This window comes from Notothenia rossii, assembly GCF_949606895.1.
Source record: "Notothenia rossii genome assembly, chromosome: 1".
Lineage (NCBI taxonomy): Eukaryota > Metazoa > Chordata > Actinopteri > Perciformes > Nototheniidae > Notothenia > Notothenia rossii.
Genome location: NC_136912.1, coordinates 90,406,272 through 90,423,868, shown reverse-complemented (window position 1 = coordinate 90,423,868; position 17,597 = coordinate 90,406,272). Strand labels below are relative to the sequence as shown.

Sequence of the window (17,597 nt, the reverse complement as noted above, 5' to 3'; positions counted from 1 at the left end):
GATGGATGGATAGATGGGGGGGTAGGGGGGGGGGGTACCAAGGCAGTAACAGACAGGGATTTATGACGAGTGGCATTTTTAGAGGCTTGAGGAAGGGCAGAGTATTCTCATCCGTCTCTCTGTGGAGCAGAAATGAATTCTGTTTGTGGATCCTATTAGCGCCTCCGCAGCATGACAGCCCTCCGTCAGAGGGAGGACTGACATCACAGTGGCAGAGAGACACGGCGGAAAAGACAGACTAACTTTCCTGAAAATGATTAGTTACTTTGAGTATTGGGTGAAAAGAAAGAAGGCAGGTATAATAATCCAAGAGAATAATGCAAAGTTTAAAGAAGAATATGAGAGGCAACAGAAGCTCACTCACCTGTTTGTGCATTTCAATGTTAAGGCCGTAGGACATCTCGTAATACTGAAACACAGAGGAGAAAATCAGTTAATATGAATGAAATACAACAATTAAAAATCACACAGCAGTCATTTGTGAAGTACATAAAGGAGGAAGTTTCATTATTCTTATAATATACATATTCACTTGGGATCATGATTATATTATTTTTAAATACTGAATGAGGAATGCAGACATTGTGTGAATAGAACATGGCAATATGATCAATTATTAACACAAACTCAATACGTACTGTGCATAAAACATAAGTAATGACATCTCCTGCAAACAGTCTTTTAAAGGGGCCCCGTTATGTTCATTTTCAGGTTTCATAACCGTCTGTTTTTAGTGTGTCTACTGTGACATGTCTCCGTGCTCTAATGTTCAAAAAGCTCTTTGTTTTCCTCATACTGCAGCACCTCTTTTCACCCTCTGTCTGAAACCAGAGCCCAGTCTGCTCTGATTGGTTAGCTGGCCGGCTCTGTTGTGATTGGTCAACTGCTTAGAGATTAGCCTATCACGTACAATGTGTTGGAGCACAAGCCAATAGAAACGTCAGTATTACATAGTAATGTCACTATGTTACAGAAGTAAACAAAAGAGTTGAGGTTTTTCAGGCAGAGGGTGTTTCTCAATGTCGAGGAGGCTTCCTTGGTAGCACATGTACCTCCGAGTGAGTTGCTTCAGAAGCGAGGCAAGAATCCTTCCTAACCTCGGAAAACAAAGAATGGTGGAACAGGCTAACAGGTGTGCGCCATATGCGAGGCCCCGACTTAAATGGAGCGCGATTTCCGCCAAACATTTGGAAGTTGGTCCGTGCGCAAAGCATTGTGGGGATTTTAAGATCGCGGAGTCTACACATGTGCAGCCTCGAAATTTCCCCCAACGAAGTACGCTGGCCTCGGTAGAATTCCAAGTATGCTGGACATTGGAACAGTCTTTCGGCGGGACCCGATCACGTAGCATCCTTGAAATAGTGGCTCTGGAGCATCCTTCCTCGATATTGAGAAACACCCAGAGTGTGTGGGAGGGAACTTTGGGATTCTAGCCTTTGCAGACCATTAACATGCACAAAAACGTATAAAACAGACTACAGGAAATTGAAAACCACAAAAAGCATAAAAGAGCCTCTTTAAATCAAATATAAATCTTATAATTTAATGACACCACTTGGCGACGACTCCCAAAAAGAGATGCTAAAATCACATCACTTCATTTCATCTGCTATAAGCAATTTGTGCAACTGATGTACTGAGGCGATTCAGTTTTATTTTATCTGCACAATGATAAAATGCTGAAGTGATACAAATGATAACATATTAGAACAGTTATTACTCTATTTTTTTATTTATTATTGGAAACAAAGCCCATGAAAAGCCTCAAACAAACACTGGATTAATCCTACAGTCAATCCCACATGTTGGAGAAAATACTCACTGGCACACCAAAGATGGATTATTTTTGGCTATGAATATGTATTCCCATTGTTTAGGTAAAGTGATCTAAAAACTGCGGTAACCATGACCTGCTTTTAAAGTGCCGACAGAGTAGGGAAGTCAAAAACGGTTGAATGATGAACAATGTTCTTGTTTTGATGGGATTTGTAAAAAAAAAAAAAAAGGTTCAACTTGTGTTGTAAAAAGATTGTGAGCCTTTTCCCTTAAAAGAAGAATAATTACAAATGCTCTTTTCTTGACTATAGGATGAGAGGTTTCTTTGTAAAAACCTTAATTTATGAGTGATGTTATATTTACGGGGTATTCCAGCTATTGTTTTTCACAAATACATTCCAGTGTGAGCCCATAAAGCTCTCACAAAAGCTTTTTCTTGCTCCTAGCTTCAGACGATGCCAGTCCTTGCACTCTGAAGTGCAAACGTGTCCCTAAAAGCACATGCCCCTAATTTCACCTTGACTCCGCTAAAAGTCAATGGCACTTAAATGACCCGGAGGCGCTTTTTCGGAAGCCAGACGCCCGAAGTGAGGCAGGGAAATTGTCGGTGGGCAGAAGAAGGTGACAGACTATTGCAATAATCATGTCTATTGTGAGTTATTTGACCCTGGCTTTTACCCGAAGGTACAAAGAGCTGTGGGGAAAGCAGGAGATGAATGCCACAGAGAGAGGGAAAGACAGGTCTCTCTCTCTTCCTCTACCTTCAGAGAGGGACGAAGAAAGGAGAGCATTTTAAAGTCAGAAGCCTCGAAAAGTGACAGGCTGACATTTGCTTTTCAGCGTGGCTGCTTGTGGAGAGAGGAGATTGGCAGTCAGGCAGCCAGAGCCGGCTGGCAGGATGTGAGAGGAGATGGCAGAGGTCCTCTCTCTCCAGACATCTTTCCTGGCAGTTAGCACGCTCATGTGTGTGTGTGTGTGCAGGTGTGTGTGTTTGTAGCACAAGCCCGCAACTGTGTAGGAGTGTGTATCTATGTGCTTTGTGTGCATGTTTCCCCTACGAGTGTGTGTGTGTGTGTGTGTTCACTCCTCTCTCTGTGTGTGTCGCCATAAAAGACGCCTTTCCTGGCAGCTGGCGTCTCTGCTTGGCAGTCGGTGTGCCAAGTTTCGCCTGTTGCTTAGCAACATCCAAACTCATCCTAACCCAAATCATCAGCCAGGAGAGGAGACCTGGCCCGAGCTCGATGCCAGCTACCCCCCCCTCATTTCCCCATCACTAAAACTTCAATCCCCCCACAAGGCCTCGCTGTGTGCCAAGATTGCCGATTCTTCTTTGGCAGCGAGGGTTCTGGCGGCCTACAGTCAGTCAGCTGAAGCTGTGTGTGGCTCTGATCACAGGTAACATCCAGGCTGGAGGTTTGCAAAACAAAGAAACTGTTTTAGCCTTTCCTTCATCCAGACAAACTGCTGATCATGTGTTCTTTACTATAACACAGCCACACATATTCACACAGCCCTGCCTCTGAACGGCCGACTGCAGAGGAAGCACATTGTTATAATTCACTTATTAAAATCAGTGTTTTGCCCGATTTGAAGTTGAACTTCTATAACTGTCCATGTTGAGATGCAAAAGCTTCCGACTTAAGAGGAATGTCTGCAATGAGTGGGACATTAAACAGCAGTGTCACACCGTGTGATCGCACTGACCTCAGAGCAGTGTGGGAGGGATGACTGACAACCAATGACACAGCAGAGAAACTGTGAGCAAATCTCAGTGGGGCTGCAAAGACAAATCTCACTATGAATTACTTAATCATTGTCCTCTTAAACCTATAAAATCCTAAAATAAAAAACACACCAAACACAACACTGTCCATCGCCGGAGAAGATACACTAATTTATTGTTTAGTAAAACCAACAGTCTAACAGCTTTTACACCAAAGGGGATTTTCTTATTGTGCAATAAATTCACACGTCGATACATTTCTCCGAACTGTTGTTTTTGTCATGATTTCTTCCTCACACCACCGCAAATGTAACACATATACTGCTCCACACACCTTTAAGAACGGCGTGTTTTGTGAAATGCTTTATTTGGATGTTTATAATGTCTCGTTTTACTTGTATTCCTCCCAAGTTTTGCCATGGGTGGTGTGAACGAAGAACAAAGAGTAATATGAATCTGACCAGGCATTTGTCACCAGCTTCCAGCACTGAGGAGGCTGCACACACACCAAATCAAGCGTTGCAACAATTAGCAGGGGGCCGTGTGACGGTGTGGGAGTGTCACTTAAATGGCCCATTTGAGTGGCCCTTATTTGATTGACCCATTTGATTTAAATGGCCCATTGATCGCCGTTTACGTGATTGGCCACCGCAGCGTGACGCCAGGCTGCAAAGTTGATTCTCCCATTCATTTGAAAGCACTTACCTCATGGAAATGAATGAGAGGACTGCATTTTTTCTTTCCCGGGTTTGGTGTCACAGCAGCCTTACGAGTTTAATTCCTGATACCTTATGCCCTAGCCACACGGTGACGAAACGGGCCGTATCCGCTACAGTTCTCTATCTTATAGACGGTTCGGCCACGCGAGGCCGACAGGGAAACGCAGATAACGGGTCCCAAGGTGGGTATATCTGCGGACGCAACGCTCTGTGGGGGGGGGGGGGGGGGCTCCGTGATTACGCCCTAAACGATCATTTCCTGATAACGAAAATGCTGTCGGGAGAGGGGGAGGAAAAGAGAGGCTCCATGTATTATTCTTATATTATTATATAGGAGTCGTTATTCATTTGTTTTAAAGCTCAATAAATATTAAAAAAAAACTTTGACCGACACTTTTATAGGTTTGTCCGGAAGATTCAAACTTTAACGGACATGTTGACCGGCGAAAAAAAATTCTAACGGAAAGTCTGCCGCACGGTTCCCTCGTCCCTTGGAAGAGGCGGAGAGGTGGGGGTTTTTCATCTGCTGGTGGACTAACCGGGGAGATTTACAGCAGGAGCACACGCTTGCCTCGGGGAGGGAGAAAAAGAGCCAGAGCCCTGCCTCTCCCCACCTCTGCTGCTAAATCCACCGCGGAGAATAAACAGAAGGAAAACCATGGCAACCATGCATGCTTGGGAACGCTCGGGAAGTCTTCTTCACTGCTTTTGGTGTATTTTGTGGCGGAAGTACAGCGCCACTTACAGGCCCGGCATATGCACTACAGCGTCTCCAGCGGGTCGAGCGGTCTCGTGTGGACGGACACGTTTATGGTGCCGATTGCGTGTGGACGGAAGACTTTTTTTTCCGTGTGGCTAGGACCTTAGACTGTATATAATGACGGCTGTTACCAAAAGTTCTCTTCTATACACAGCTGTAGACAGATGTGGACACACACAGACCTGAAGTATAGCATATCTCTGAAACACTAGCACAAGGATTGCACGCCCATGTAAGTGCTGTTTATTCTGCACTCCTATAATATATGTGCATGTGTGTGGTAGTGTGTGTGGTCTTGCATGTGGTTTTTGGTGGGTGTTTGGCAGCTGTTAGCAGATGAAAGGGATTCAGAGGACTTGGCACAGCACTCGTTGTGGAGAGACGTGGCCTGTGTGTGTGTGTGTGTGTGTGTGTGTGTGTGTGTGTGTGTGTGTGTGTGTGTGTGTGTGTGTGTGTGTGTGTGTCTCACCATAACGTAGTGCCTCTGGATCTCCGTCTTCTCTGTGGCCAGTTTCTCACATTCCATTTTCAAACTGCAACAGAAGTAAAAAAAGACGATGAGTTTTCTGTTAGTATCATATCCCGAGTAGAATAATACACATTGCAATTAGCAACATGACAACAAATTACTCCCGCCTCTTAGTTTCACTCTCTGTGTCACCTCCCGCTCCCTCCTTCCCTCTCACACTCGGTGGGGGAGGAGGGAGCAGGGTGACGGGGTGCTGACAGCCCATTATCACCTCTGAGCAGAACAGAAATAGACGAAGTCACGCTTGGAGCCTGAAAGCAAGCCAAGACTGCAGGCAGGCACATCCAAGGTGTCTCCCCCCCTCTCTGTGGACAATTTTCAATCTATGTGCCCTCCACTCATCCTCATTTAGTCACTTCCCCAATTACCAGTCTGTCTATCTCTCTCTGTTCGACTCCCCCTTCCTCAGCACTCTGCCAACTTTCACCAAAGTTGAATGGCCAGCTTTAAGTGGGTCAAAAGTGCCAGTTCGGTCTGGATATGAAATACATCTTTTGTTTCAGTTTTAACAATCACTTCCCTCCTCTTCTGTTCAGGACATGACCTGTGTCTGTTGCTCAGTCTGTGAGCAAGTTAGGACACACACACACACACACACACACACACACACACACACACACACACACACACACACACACACACACACACACACACACACACACACACACACACACACACACACACACACACACACACACACACACACACACACACACACACACACACACACACACACACACACACACACACACACACACACACACACACACACACACACACACACACCTTTCCTTGCACCTAAAGCAGTCCCTGGTGTCCTCTAAAACTGGATAGTGGAAGGATTTGCAAACACACACACACTCTTCCATTTCCAAATGTGCATCAGGCCCAAGATCAAAAACCTCGTTACCTCTGCAACTCACTCTCACCCCACCTCCTCCGACTCCCCCTCCCCAGAGAGGTAGTATATTTTGGGCCTTCGGCAGTTTACTCCGACTTGTTTGCGGGCGACAGATAGATTGATGGGGGGGGGGGGGGGGGGAGCTTTGGTGTGGTGGTACATTGGAGGTGGTGGTGGTGGGAGGGGGGGATGGTCGTTTGGCGGAAGAAAATTAGAATATGATTAATACCGCAACATTACCCCCAGCCGCAACAGGTAATAACGGCCTCATCCGCTTCCTCTCTGCAGCGCCGCGCACACACACACATAATTGACTCATTTATCATTGCCAGTCAGTTGAGGAGAAGAGGGACGAGGGAGGAGAGGGAGAAGCACGGCGAGGAGTGGGAGAGAGAGGGCGGTGGAGGTGGTGTGAGAGTGTGGTACTGAGGATTAAAACCCCCCCACCACCACCACCAACCCTATAGATTTTATTACAGTGGAATTGCCTCTCGGCAGAAGTCACTCACAGCTGGGCTCAAGACTAATACGAGAGTGTGTGTGTGTGTGTGTGTGTGTGTGTGTGTGTGTGTGTGTGTGTGTGTGTGTGTGTGTGTGCATCACAACATACACTTGGGATGAGCTTGGTGTAGCAGAGCAAGGGCTAGACACAGGAACATGTGACACACACAGACACACCGTGTTCCTGTGTGTTGCTGTGATTGACCGGATTACAACAACAAGAAAGTATAAATGTTCTTTAACCAATTTGTATTCTTTCTGATTTAAGTAGAGAAGAGCCTCTAAATCTCACATTTCAGAGTCTGGAACGAGAGTTGAGCTCATAGGACTTGATTGCACACTGTCTGAAAAGGAGGGATTCCAACTGGACTGCAGGGTACCCAGCATGGGGGTAAAAGCAGAGGGTCATCCAACTCAAGAAGGTGCTGATTACCGTAAGGGTTTGTAATCGAGCACTATGAGCTCAACTCTTGGTATCGTCGACCCAAGCGAATGTTGTTTTTGTAACAACTTCAACAATTGGTTATCAAAAATGTGATACAAGTTTGAGTCAAAAGTTGATATCAATCTCCATCCCGCTCTCCACTAATTTCTCTTAACTCTCATCCATTTAATAAAGCCTCAAAACCGCACAAAAATACGAAAGGAACTGAATCTATCTACTGATTTGATCCATTTGTCGACTTGTGATTGTGCGCAGAGCTGAAATAATAACAACCTATGGCTCATGGATGCATGGTTTCTTACATTATACAATAGAACCAGGTGACCGCCTTTCTAGAGTTTACGGTTTTTGAAAATAACTGTTTGTGGTCTGAATGTTGACAGCATTCACAAAACCACAACGGTGCTTCACATTTAGTTTAGCAAATGAGAAGCCGCCAGCCACGCCATTAAATACCACTAAAGAGAAAGCGGGGTAAAAATCAATGTCTTTATAAAATCAGTCCTCTGTTTTTTTGGCAAGGCAAAATAGCACTATGTATACACACACACAAACAAAAACACACACACAAACACACACAAACACACACAAACAAAAACACACACACAAACACACACACAAAGAGTTTGCAGGCACGTGCTTATAGGAAAGACCCCAAGGTCGCACTCAGAAAGAAATAACCATTCCCCACGAAATGGACTTCAAGGAATGAAATTACTATGCGCACGCGTGTGTGTGTGTGTGTGTGTGTGTGTGTGTGTGTGTGTGTGTGTGTGTGTGTGTGTGTGTGTGTGTCTGTAGGAGCATAACGTAGGTGGGGGGGAGAAAATGAGGGAGAAAGAGGAGGAGAGCGGCGAGCAGGAAGTGGGTATTTTATGTCGAAATGATTGCCTGTAATAATTAGTCTTTGGCTCAGCACCATTTACTGAGAGAGGGAGGGAAGGACGGTTTGGAGGATGGGGTGAAAGACAGCAACGCAGAGAAAAACAAGATTGAGTGAGCGGAAAAAAGAAGATACGACTATCTGTGTGTGTGTGTGTGTGTGTGTGTGTGTGTGTGTGTGTGTGTGTGTGTGTGTGTGTGTCACGGTGGGATCGGTTCCTCCAATCTTTCACTGGCGGTGACAGGAGATAAGATGATCAGCCGAATGCGCTACAAATCTGCAGCCTGCCAGCATTCAGACAGCTCTGTCAGTGCTGCACTGCAACTGAGCACACACACACCACTTGGAGCATGGAAGCGTGTGTGTGTGTGTGTGCTTATACACACTAAACCAATACGTTAATACTGCAGGCATGTAGGCACGCAGAAACAAAGTGCACACGTGAGCAGAGCACACACACAAACCTGCCACACACACACACACACACACACACTAACGAGAGCCCATGGACAGCGAAGCATCTAATTAAGTTCCTGCACTAGAAATGTGCCGACTGCCTTTTTTCTGGTCTCCCATGTTTGAAAAAGGCTGCTGGGTAAAGTAGAAATGTCAACTCCTTCCTCTCGAGTGTGCGTTTATTAACAATGCTTTTACTCTCTATTCCCTCATTGATTATTTTACTTAAGGATTTTTTTGTATTCACAGAAATAGAATTCAAGAGGAAATTGGTTTCGAGTGTGAGGCCTGCAGAAATGATTGCAGCTGATAAAACATAATATAATGACTTAATATAATATTAAGTATTCTGGGGCTGCAGAGAAGTTCCAGTATTCTACAGATCTAGGTAAAAAAGACACATCAAACGAAGTTCATTAAAAATATCGGGATCGGGGTTTCAGATACGATCGTTGCCTCTAATGTTGCAAATCAGAACAGAATTGCAATATTAGTTCAAATCTTTATTCTTTCTAAATTGTGCAACTCTACTTGGAGCCCGTCTTTATCGCGGCAAATAAGCTTCATAGCCGAGACAAACCAAAGTTAAATACAGACCTATAAGTTGGTCACACACACACACACACACACACACACACACACACACACACACACACACACACACACACACACACACACACACACACACACACACACACACACACACACACACACACACACACACACACACACACACACACACACACACACACACACACACACACACACACACACACACACACACACACACACACACACACACACACACACACACACACACACACACACACCTTAACAGTGTCAGGAGCATTTAGCCCGGCAGCCTCCAGGTATGCGACTGTTCACTTTACATCACATTAACTATTGATCAGCCTCTCCTCAGCTCCAGTGGAAAAACCTTCAGCTGCTCTCCCCGTCTCTACTCTCTGCAAACACACACAAACAACAGGGACCCACCCAACTCGCCTGTGTGCTCTTTCATCTCTCAAGGGCGTGTACTAGAGCAAATACACACCTCCACACACACACACACCTACAGACACACAAAACAAAGCTGGGATCTGGTGGCACAATAGCAGACCAACCGAACCCCTCTCTGCTGCCAAACTCACAGTAAAGGCTGCTCTTTGATACATTTCTGACACACACAAACACTGAATTAAAACGGGGAGAGGTTTTAGCACACAAACCAACCGACAAAATAAAATGCAACACTAACACAAACGGCGAACCCTCAGCGCTCCCTTAAGCAAATATAATTTCATAGTTTGGTGATTGACTGATAGACAGGCGGTTGAACACAGCACATACCTGTTTGATTTAACGATATGTACACACACTCTTTCTTGAAACATATCATCTGAAGATGTATTTAATTCAGACCAATTTGACTTGGTTTGGTCATTTGGTACATTCAGACACAGCTAAGCTCTAGTTAACAGGTCTCCTCATTAGGATTGTTGATGTTGAAAGAGTTAATGCCTTGTCTACAAAGATAATTGAATAATTGTAAAGCTGATAGAAAACAGTCAGAAATGCTCTTCACAGCTTGCTAATGTTCACAGTGATGTTTTAATTATGGCTGCAACTAACAATCATGTTTATTATAGATAAATCTGCCAATTATTTTCTTGAGTAATCGTTATTGGGTGTTTACATTTCAGAAATGAGTCAAAGTTTTCCATGCCAAGTCCAACGTGATGTTCTAAAGATCTTGTTTTCTCAGTTCAAAATTAAAAAGCAAATCAGTTTAATATGATAGAAAGTAGAGAGCTAAAAGCTGCATTTAATTAATTGATGCATGAAGGATTACTTTAAATTTGACCAATTAATGACAAACTATTAACGTTTATTTTTTGTCAAATGACTTTTCTACTTGCTGACATAGGATTTCAGGACTTTGGTTAATGAGATTTACCTGGAGAGATACATCCTGCCAATTTCAGAGGTCTCATTATTGCAGAAGTTGAAATGGTGACAGACAAATATTTTAAATATGACGGACACACGCACTCAGAATGTGTAGTATTTGGGCAGAGATGAGTGGAGGGGCTTGTAAGTGATGAGTGGCAGCGTGTTAGCGGCAAGTAGAGAGGCTATCTTCCTCTACAGACCACACACACACAAAAACAACTCGTGTGTGTTTATAGATAGAAAGAGAATTACAGTAATGAGAGCTATGTGTCAGCAGCTCCTCCCATCTCCCCTCAGTCTGCTGATTACAGCCCGTTAGCACACACACACACACACACACACACACACACACACACACACACACACACACACACACACACACACACACACACACACACACACACACACACACACACACACACACACACACACACACACACACACACACACACACACACACACACACACACACACACACACACACACACACACACACACACACACACACACACACACACACACACACACACACACACACACACACACACCAGCTGACCCACCAATGACCCTTTAATTAATCAACCCTTCTCTTTCTTTAGCTCCCTTAGTAATCTCTCATCCCTTCATACCAACCACACAGATGCCACCAAAACCAACACACATTTAGACACGCACGCCGCCACCCACCCATCCCTCCCCACCCCGCCCACGCTCACACACAGTTGCAGCTCATCAGCGCTAATCCCTTCCCTCCGTCTCTTTCCTGCCGTCTAATCCAACATCTATCAGAATCCAGCCACCTTCACTGCAGACAAAACACACAACTAAGCCCTGCTATTTCTAGACAACATCTATTTGTGTGTGTGGAGATAATTGGGGAGGCCTGTACATGTGTAAGAGTGTGTTAAGCACATGCATCAGATTGGGAGTCTGCCTGAATGACTTGTGTGTGTTTGTGTCTGGCTCTGTGGGCGTTCGGGCCACGTTTTCCCTGCAGAGAGAGAGAGAGAGAGAGAGAGAGAGAGAGAGAGAGAGAGAGAGAGAGAGAGCGAGAGCGAGAGAGAGAGCGAGCGAGAGCGAGAGAGAGAGAGTACAAGTGGGTCCGATTACATGAAGGTGAAGCATGCAATCAAATTGTGAATGAAGTGGATCTGTGCTCCGACCCGTCTGCTGGAGGACTCAACACAGCCAGCGCTAATCCCACTGACCACTATCTGTCTGGACCTCTTGAAAACGGACTATTTATGGGTTAGATTTGGGAAGCAAACTGGCTTCCAACAGCTTGTAGGAGCTGCACCACTTTGGATCGAGTCAAGTGGTTTTCAGTTCACTGTGCTGTGTGCCATGTTAAAGGCTGCTAGCGCCTGCTTTTACAACATAATGGTGGTTTTATGACCCGAGAGTAGCATATGGCTCAGGTGAAGTTGACATGCATTACTGCGCTGCTTGGTGATTGACATGCACACAAACATCAAAAAGTCTCAGTAAAAGCTAAAGTAATATCATCATGACCATCCATAGTTCAGCTGCAAGGAGTCAAAGTGCATTTAAAATAGCATCAGCACAAGACCGGGCAATATAGTAATCATAGTATTTGTCAAATATTAGCATATACACTCAGATACCACATTATGAATAGGTACTAGGTAACATTTACTTCAACACACAAATAAAATAATGCCATTTTAACAACCCCACGTAAAGCAGCTTTCACAATGGGTCCCAAAGTAACGGACATATTAACCTTAATGAAGGTAGGCTCTATTGCAGGATTGTTTTATTAAGGGAATTACTTAAAGCTAAGTGTACCTAGTAACTGGTAACTCAGCGCATTGGGAATATATGCAGTCACATACAATTGATGTCCGATGCAATCCCCCTGCTGTGCTTTACATTATACAAACTATTCAAAATGTGTGAAACAATCCCTACAAGAATAAATTAATTATTTGACTTTTCCTTTTTTCAGGGATCAAAGCTATTATTGACTTATGTAGATATAAAAACATTGTATTTGACTTGATATACTAGGAATAATCAAATGGACAGCAAAGTTGTGTGATAACAGGCCACAAAATTAGCACCACTCAGCCGCCAAATACTGGTAAAATGTTCAAGTGGCTTGTACATTTTAGCACCCAGAAGCCAAAAAAACAATGCTAATTTATTAAGTGATAAAAGTGTGATCATTAACAAGCCACTTAGCCGTTGGACAATTAAAAAAAAAAAAAGTTAAAATATAATATCTTGACTATTTTTAGCGATCTCAATCAATGATAGATGTTCAAAGGGGTCATTATCATCGTAGCTGTGTCTTTAAAAACACAACCGGTGTGCTTCTGTTTCTACGAACATCACCAGCCAGCAGAACCAGTCGTTAATGAACACACCCCTGACTACCTGGCAGATTATAAACACTCATCTGACAGATTCTTGACAGCACAATCTGTTCCATAACTGTTGCTTTTGTCATGAGCTGTGGTTAGAGAGTGTAATTATTTATCTGTAAAAGTTTCATGCTCAGAACAGCTTGTGGGAGAGGTTGATCAAAGCCTTGAAATCTGATCCAGGACGCCGTGGTATCGAAACTGGAAGACGCAGACGCTCGTGTTCCCGAACCGTGTCCTTAACCTCATCCCTCATTCATTGTTTATGCTGCTCGCTAGTTCTCAGTACCAGAGTTTGGCAAGAGGGCGACGCTCCAGGTGTTTTGTAACTCGAGGTGTAACATTGAACGGCTGCCAGTAGAGCCGATCACACCGTCTCCACCAACAGATCCAGGTGACTCATGTTCACTGAACGGCTACATTTGTCCAGGTTGGTGCGGCTTAATGGCGCTCACAGTTATTCTGCAAATGGGTTTTTTGGAGACTTTTTCTCCCTGTAATGGTTGACGGGTGATAACCATGTCCTCTGATTCTGAGATGATGACACAAATAGGTTAGGCAAATTGGACATCTCGCCTATATGGAAAATTAGGGGTGATTTTACGCCATTTTATTTTTGATCATTGAATGGTTTCAGTTGAAGAGCGAGTGAAGGCGCAGCTCAGCTTACAGTGGGCCTTTTTGACTATAAAGTGGAAAGACATGACCAAGTTGTTTTGTTTATTTTATTTCTGTTGAGGTCCATTAAGTGAGTTTTATATTGTTCTGGGGGTTTAAGGTAAGCACACAGCTGCATGAATATAATCAAAGGTCTTCCTCAGATCCATTTGTCAATATATTTCCACATTTTTTATTCAAGAAAGTATTATATTCATGAAGAAAAATAAGCACTAGAAGTTGAAAAATGCTATAGTTGTTCTTCTTTTAGGACAAGAAAACTAATTGCACCGCCGTAATGTCCTAAAGGAACTCATATTTAAGTGTTCGATAAATAAAGTGTTAATATGCATCGATCAGTGAAAGGTAAGAGGACGTTCAATCAGCCAACGTCCCATTATCTTTAACTGATCATACTGTAGTTAAGAACAGGACAAATACATAAGTGAGACAACATGATAAAGGAAATACTAAATGTAGTATCCACACAATAATCATAAAGTTAATGATATATCTTTATTCAGATTTCCAGTCTTATGTTTCACTCAAGCTAGGCGTCAACATTAAAAGTACGTGTGGGTCCAGACATTCTGAGCTCAGTATTGGCCTGATCTGAATTGTTGACGAGCAGAATGGACATTGCAATGAAGACACACACACACACACACACACAAACAGGCATTTGAGTGTACAGAGAAGCAGCAGTAGCCACAGGGGTTAGGGACTCTGGCCAGGGGCGCTGTACAAAAGAAGTTTGAAGTGGGACAGACAGACAGGGAGGGAGGGAGGGTGGATTCTGGCCGGCTAAATCAAAGCAGGTTGAGAGGAGAAGAGAGAGATGGGGGGGGGGGGGAGGGAGGGTTGGACTCCACAGCCAGTCCAAATCCCACATTCAAAGGCATTCAGGGAACATTCCTGCACATCCAACACATCAGACAGTAATGCAAAAAGAGTAGCTGGCTGGAAAGTTGAATCTGCCCGGCTCGACTTTTGCCAAAACTTGGTGTAAAGTCATCTGGCAACACACTGAGCGAATACATGTGCACATTCCTGGTAAATGACTGGTGGGAAAATGGCAAATCTACCCTTTACATGTTAGTCTACCAGACAGAGAAACGATAAACTCTGATATTACTTATGTGATAACATCAGGGTGGTAAAACGTCCAGTTCCATCCAGTTTATGTGCATATGAGTGTTATGAAGCATTCCTTATCAGGCAACTTTTTTTCCGATTTGTGGAGTGTTACTTAGATGATTTATATGTTAAACTGCGTCCCATTTAGTTGTGCATGCCATATAACCATATTAATAACCATATCATTTCTTTAAAATGTCTATAAAAATAAAAACAGAGTGGAATGCGTAAAATCTTGCTTATAAACCGATTTGTATTTTGGCGTCTGACATCCTTCAAACTCATCCGGGATCGTATTTCATAACCTCACCTGTACCTGCAGCTACTTGAATCTTTCAAACACTTCTAATAGACACAGACTACTTTTTATGGTTTCTATGTTACTTTTTTAGGACAGAGTTGTCATTAACTCAAACAAGATATGCTCTTTTTCCAGCCTGTAACACGGCATTTAAAAGAAAGTGGGAATATTGTTGGGAGTACATATGTAGATTCCTCGCCAAGTAGGATTTCTAGATCTGATAAATGACAGTTCAGATTGTATATGACGAGTATAAAGAAAAAGCCTGTAATGTTGCTCATGATCCGGTGGCTTTCTATAATAAAGATGAAGTTTAATTAGCCGAAAAAGTAGTGGAAGACCTTTTGGAAGTGGACACAATCCAGATGCACTTCAGAAACACTGTTAAAGAAACTCTTGTTTTATCCATTACTGCACATTTTTCTAAATATAAGCGTCCTCCAAAGAGGCTTTTGAACACAAAAGTAGTTGCTGGCTCATAAGACCCAATGTGCTCCTGAGATATGATGATGTTGTGATGATTTGAGGGGAGCCAATGAAAACACTTGACATATTTTTTGATTGTGTGAACATTTCCTTGTTTTTGGATGTTTTATAATTATGTAAATTCCTTTACTATTTGGCTTTTCTTTTTTTAACCCACCTGTGGTACTGGGTCTGGAGGAACTGGAACTCCTCCTTGATGCGGTCCAGGGTCTCTGGGTAGGTGAGCTTCAGGGCCTGGGGCTGCCCCGACGCTGCTGCCGCTGCTGCTGCTGCGGCGGCCACCACTGAGGCCGAGGACCCCGGGGGGGGCTGGAGAGGTGCCTGAGATTGGAAAAGCATAGCCAACTTAAGGGGTTTAATAACATGTTTAAAAAGTACAGAATAGTTATGACACTTTTCACATCAGATTTCAAAATTGTGTAAACATCACAGAGTCAATGGCTGAATAATCTCTGTAATATGACTAAGGTGCTCTATAAGTTATAACGGTATACATCTGAATATCTGAAGTGGGCATTGTCCAATGTTTTTACATATTTATTTTACATTAGCTACTTAAACAGCTGACAAACATGTTACAAATTACCTACATTTGTCTGTGAGGACGTTACAGAAAGTTAGTAGATATTAGCAAAATAAATTGACACAGCTCGACTAATGTTTCCCGCGCTTTGTTGCCAGATCTCGCAAGAGCGGGTTGCAGAGACAAATCCAACCGGTTGGTAAATTGACACTAAAATGGCATTTTTCAGACATGCAGAATGCTTGGAAAATAAATGGCGTGTAAAAAAAAAAAGTCTCCAGAAATCGCTTTGGTTACGGTGCAGTCATAATCTGTGTTTACCTGACTTAAAGAGGCCTGACAGTGGCAAAAAGCCACGTGAAACAGATACAAAAGAATGATTCTGAGTGCGTCATCTCCTTTCTAAACAGTCTCTTATTTAGTTCGAACTTCAGCTGCTTTTACAAAGAACACCACAAACAATCATTGGAAGCAAAAGCACCACGTTTGTGCGTTTCTGCCAGCGTGTTTGTGTCTAACTCTTGCGAGGGACTTTCAAGTACAGACGCCGTCATCGCAGCAGAGCCAGATGTGAACGGGTCACCAAGACTAGGACAGCTTTTTAACAAAATGAGCACTCTTTGTTCAATTGCAAGTCTGAGTAGAAGAAAGACATAAAGAAAGAAAGAAATGGGTGGGAGAAAAGTGGAGAGCCCATCAGAGCTGAAGACCCCTCACAACCCTGTGCTTAGTGTCCCATCTCTGCAGGGTTCAGAGCAATTAGGAGACTACAACCATAGGGGTAATGCTGCAGGACAGGCGGACAAAAGAGGGCTGAGAGCTAGGACCACGAGGGGGGGGTCTGTCCGTCTGTCAGTCTTTTTGGCTCTCTGTCAAAATAACAGAGTACAGAGGCCAGGGACAGCCGGTTCACAGGCTCCACTGTGGTCAAGTACAGCGGGGAGGTTAAGTGATAGACACGTACGGTCATTTTCAGGGAAGAACAGACTTTTAATACGTCTGTTAGTTAATTATTAGAGGGCCGAGTCGTCATTAACTCAAACACAAAATGCTCTTTTTCCAGCCTTTGGTGGGGATGGTCGAAGGAAGGAAGGAAGGAAGGAAGGAAGGAAGGAGGGAGGATTGTAGGAGGACAGGTGTCTTAGCAATGAGTCTCATTGCTAAGTAGGATTTCTAGGTCTTCAAATCGCAAAACATATCTAAGGAAAAGCCAGTAATATTTAATTTTCTGAGGCTTTTTGTAATGCGGATCAAGCTGGGTTTTCACAGATTTGTAACATTTGTCAAAAAGGTTATACAAGAGCTTTTGGAGGAGGGTACCACCATTTTCCCTGGAAGGGGACAAATCATTCCCCTCTAATGTGAATCCTGAACCAGTGGTTGTGTAGCTTCATTTGACACCGTCTGATCCACTGGGGTTTGTTATAACGTGGCAACTTTCATGTGGAATAAATGCAATA

General features: G+C 43.7%; 1 protein-coding gene across 1 annotated transcript in view; it reads right to left on the bottom strand.

Moving 5' to 3' along the window:
• LOC307019804 (transducin-like enhancer protein 1) overlaps window positions 1-17,597 on the bottom strand; it is a gene marked incomplete at its 3' end in the record, with an annotated part of 37,376 nt that overhangs the window by 8,734 nt on the left and 11,045 nt on the right. The window contains exons 2-4 of the mRNA XM_079650912.1: window positions 15,772-15,935; window positions 5,448-5,511; window positions 365-409 (exon numbers count right to left, since the gene is read on the bottom strand). Of these exons, the coding sequence (XP_079507038.1) occupies window positions 365-409; window positions 5,448-5,511; window positions 15,772-15,935 (273 nt within the window). The remainder of the gene's footprint in view (window positions 1-364; window positions 410-5,447; window positions 5,512-15,771; window positions 15,936-17,597) is intronic.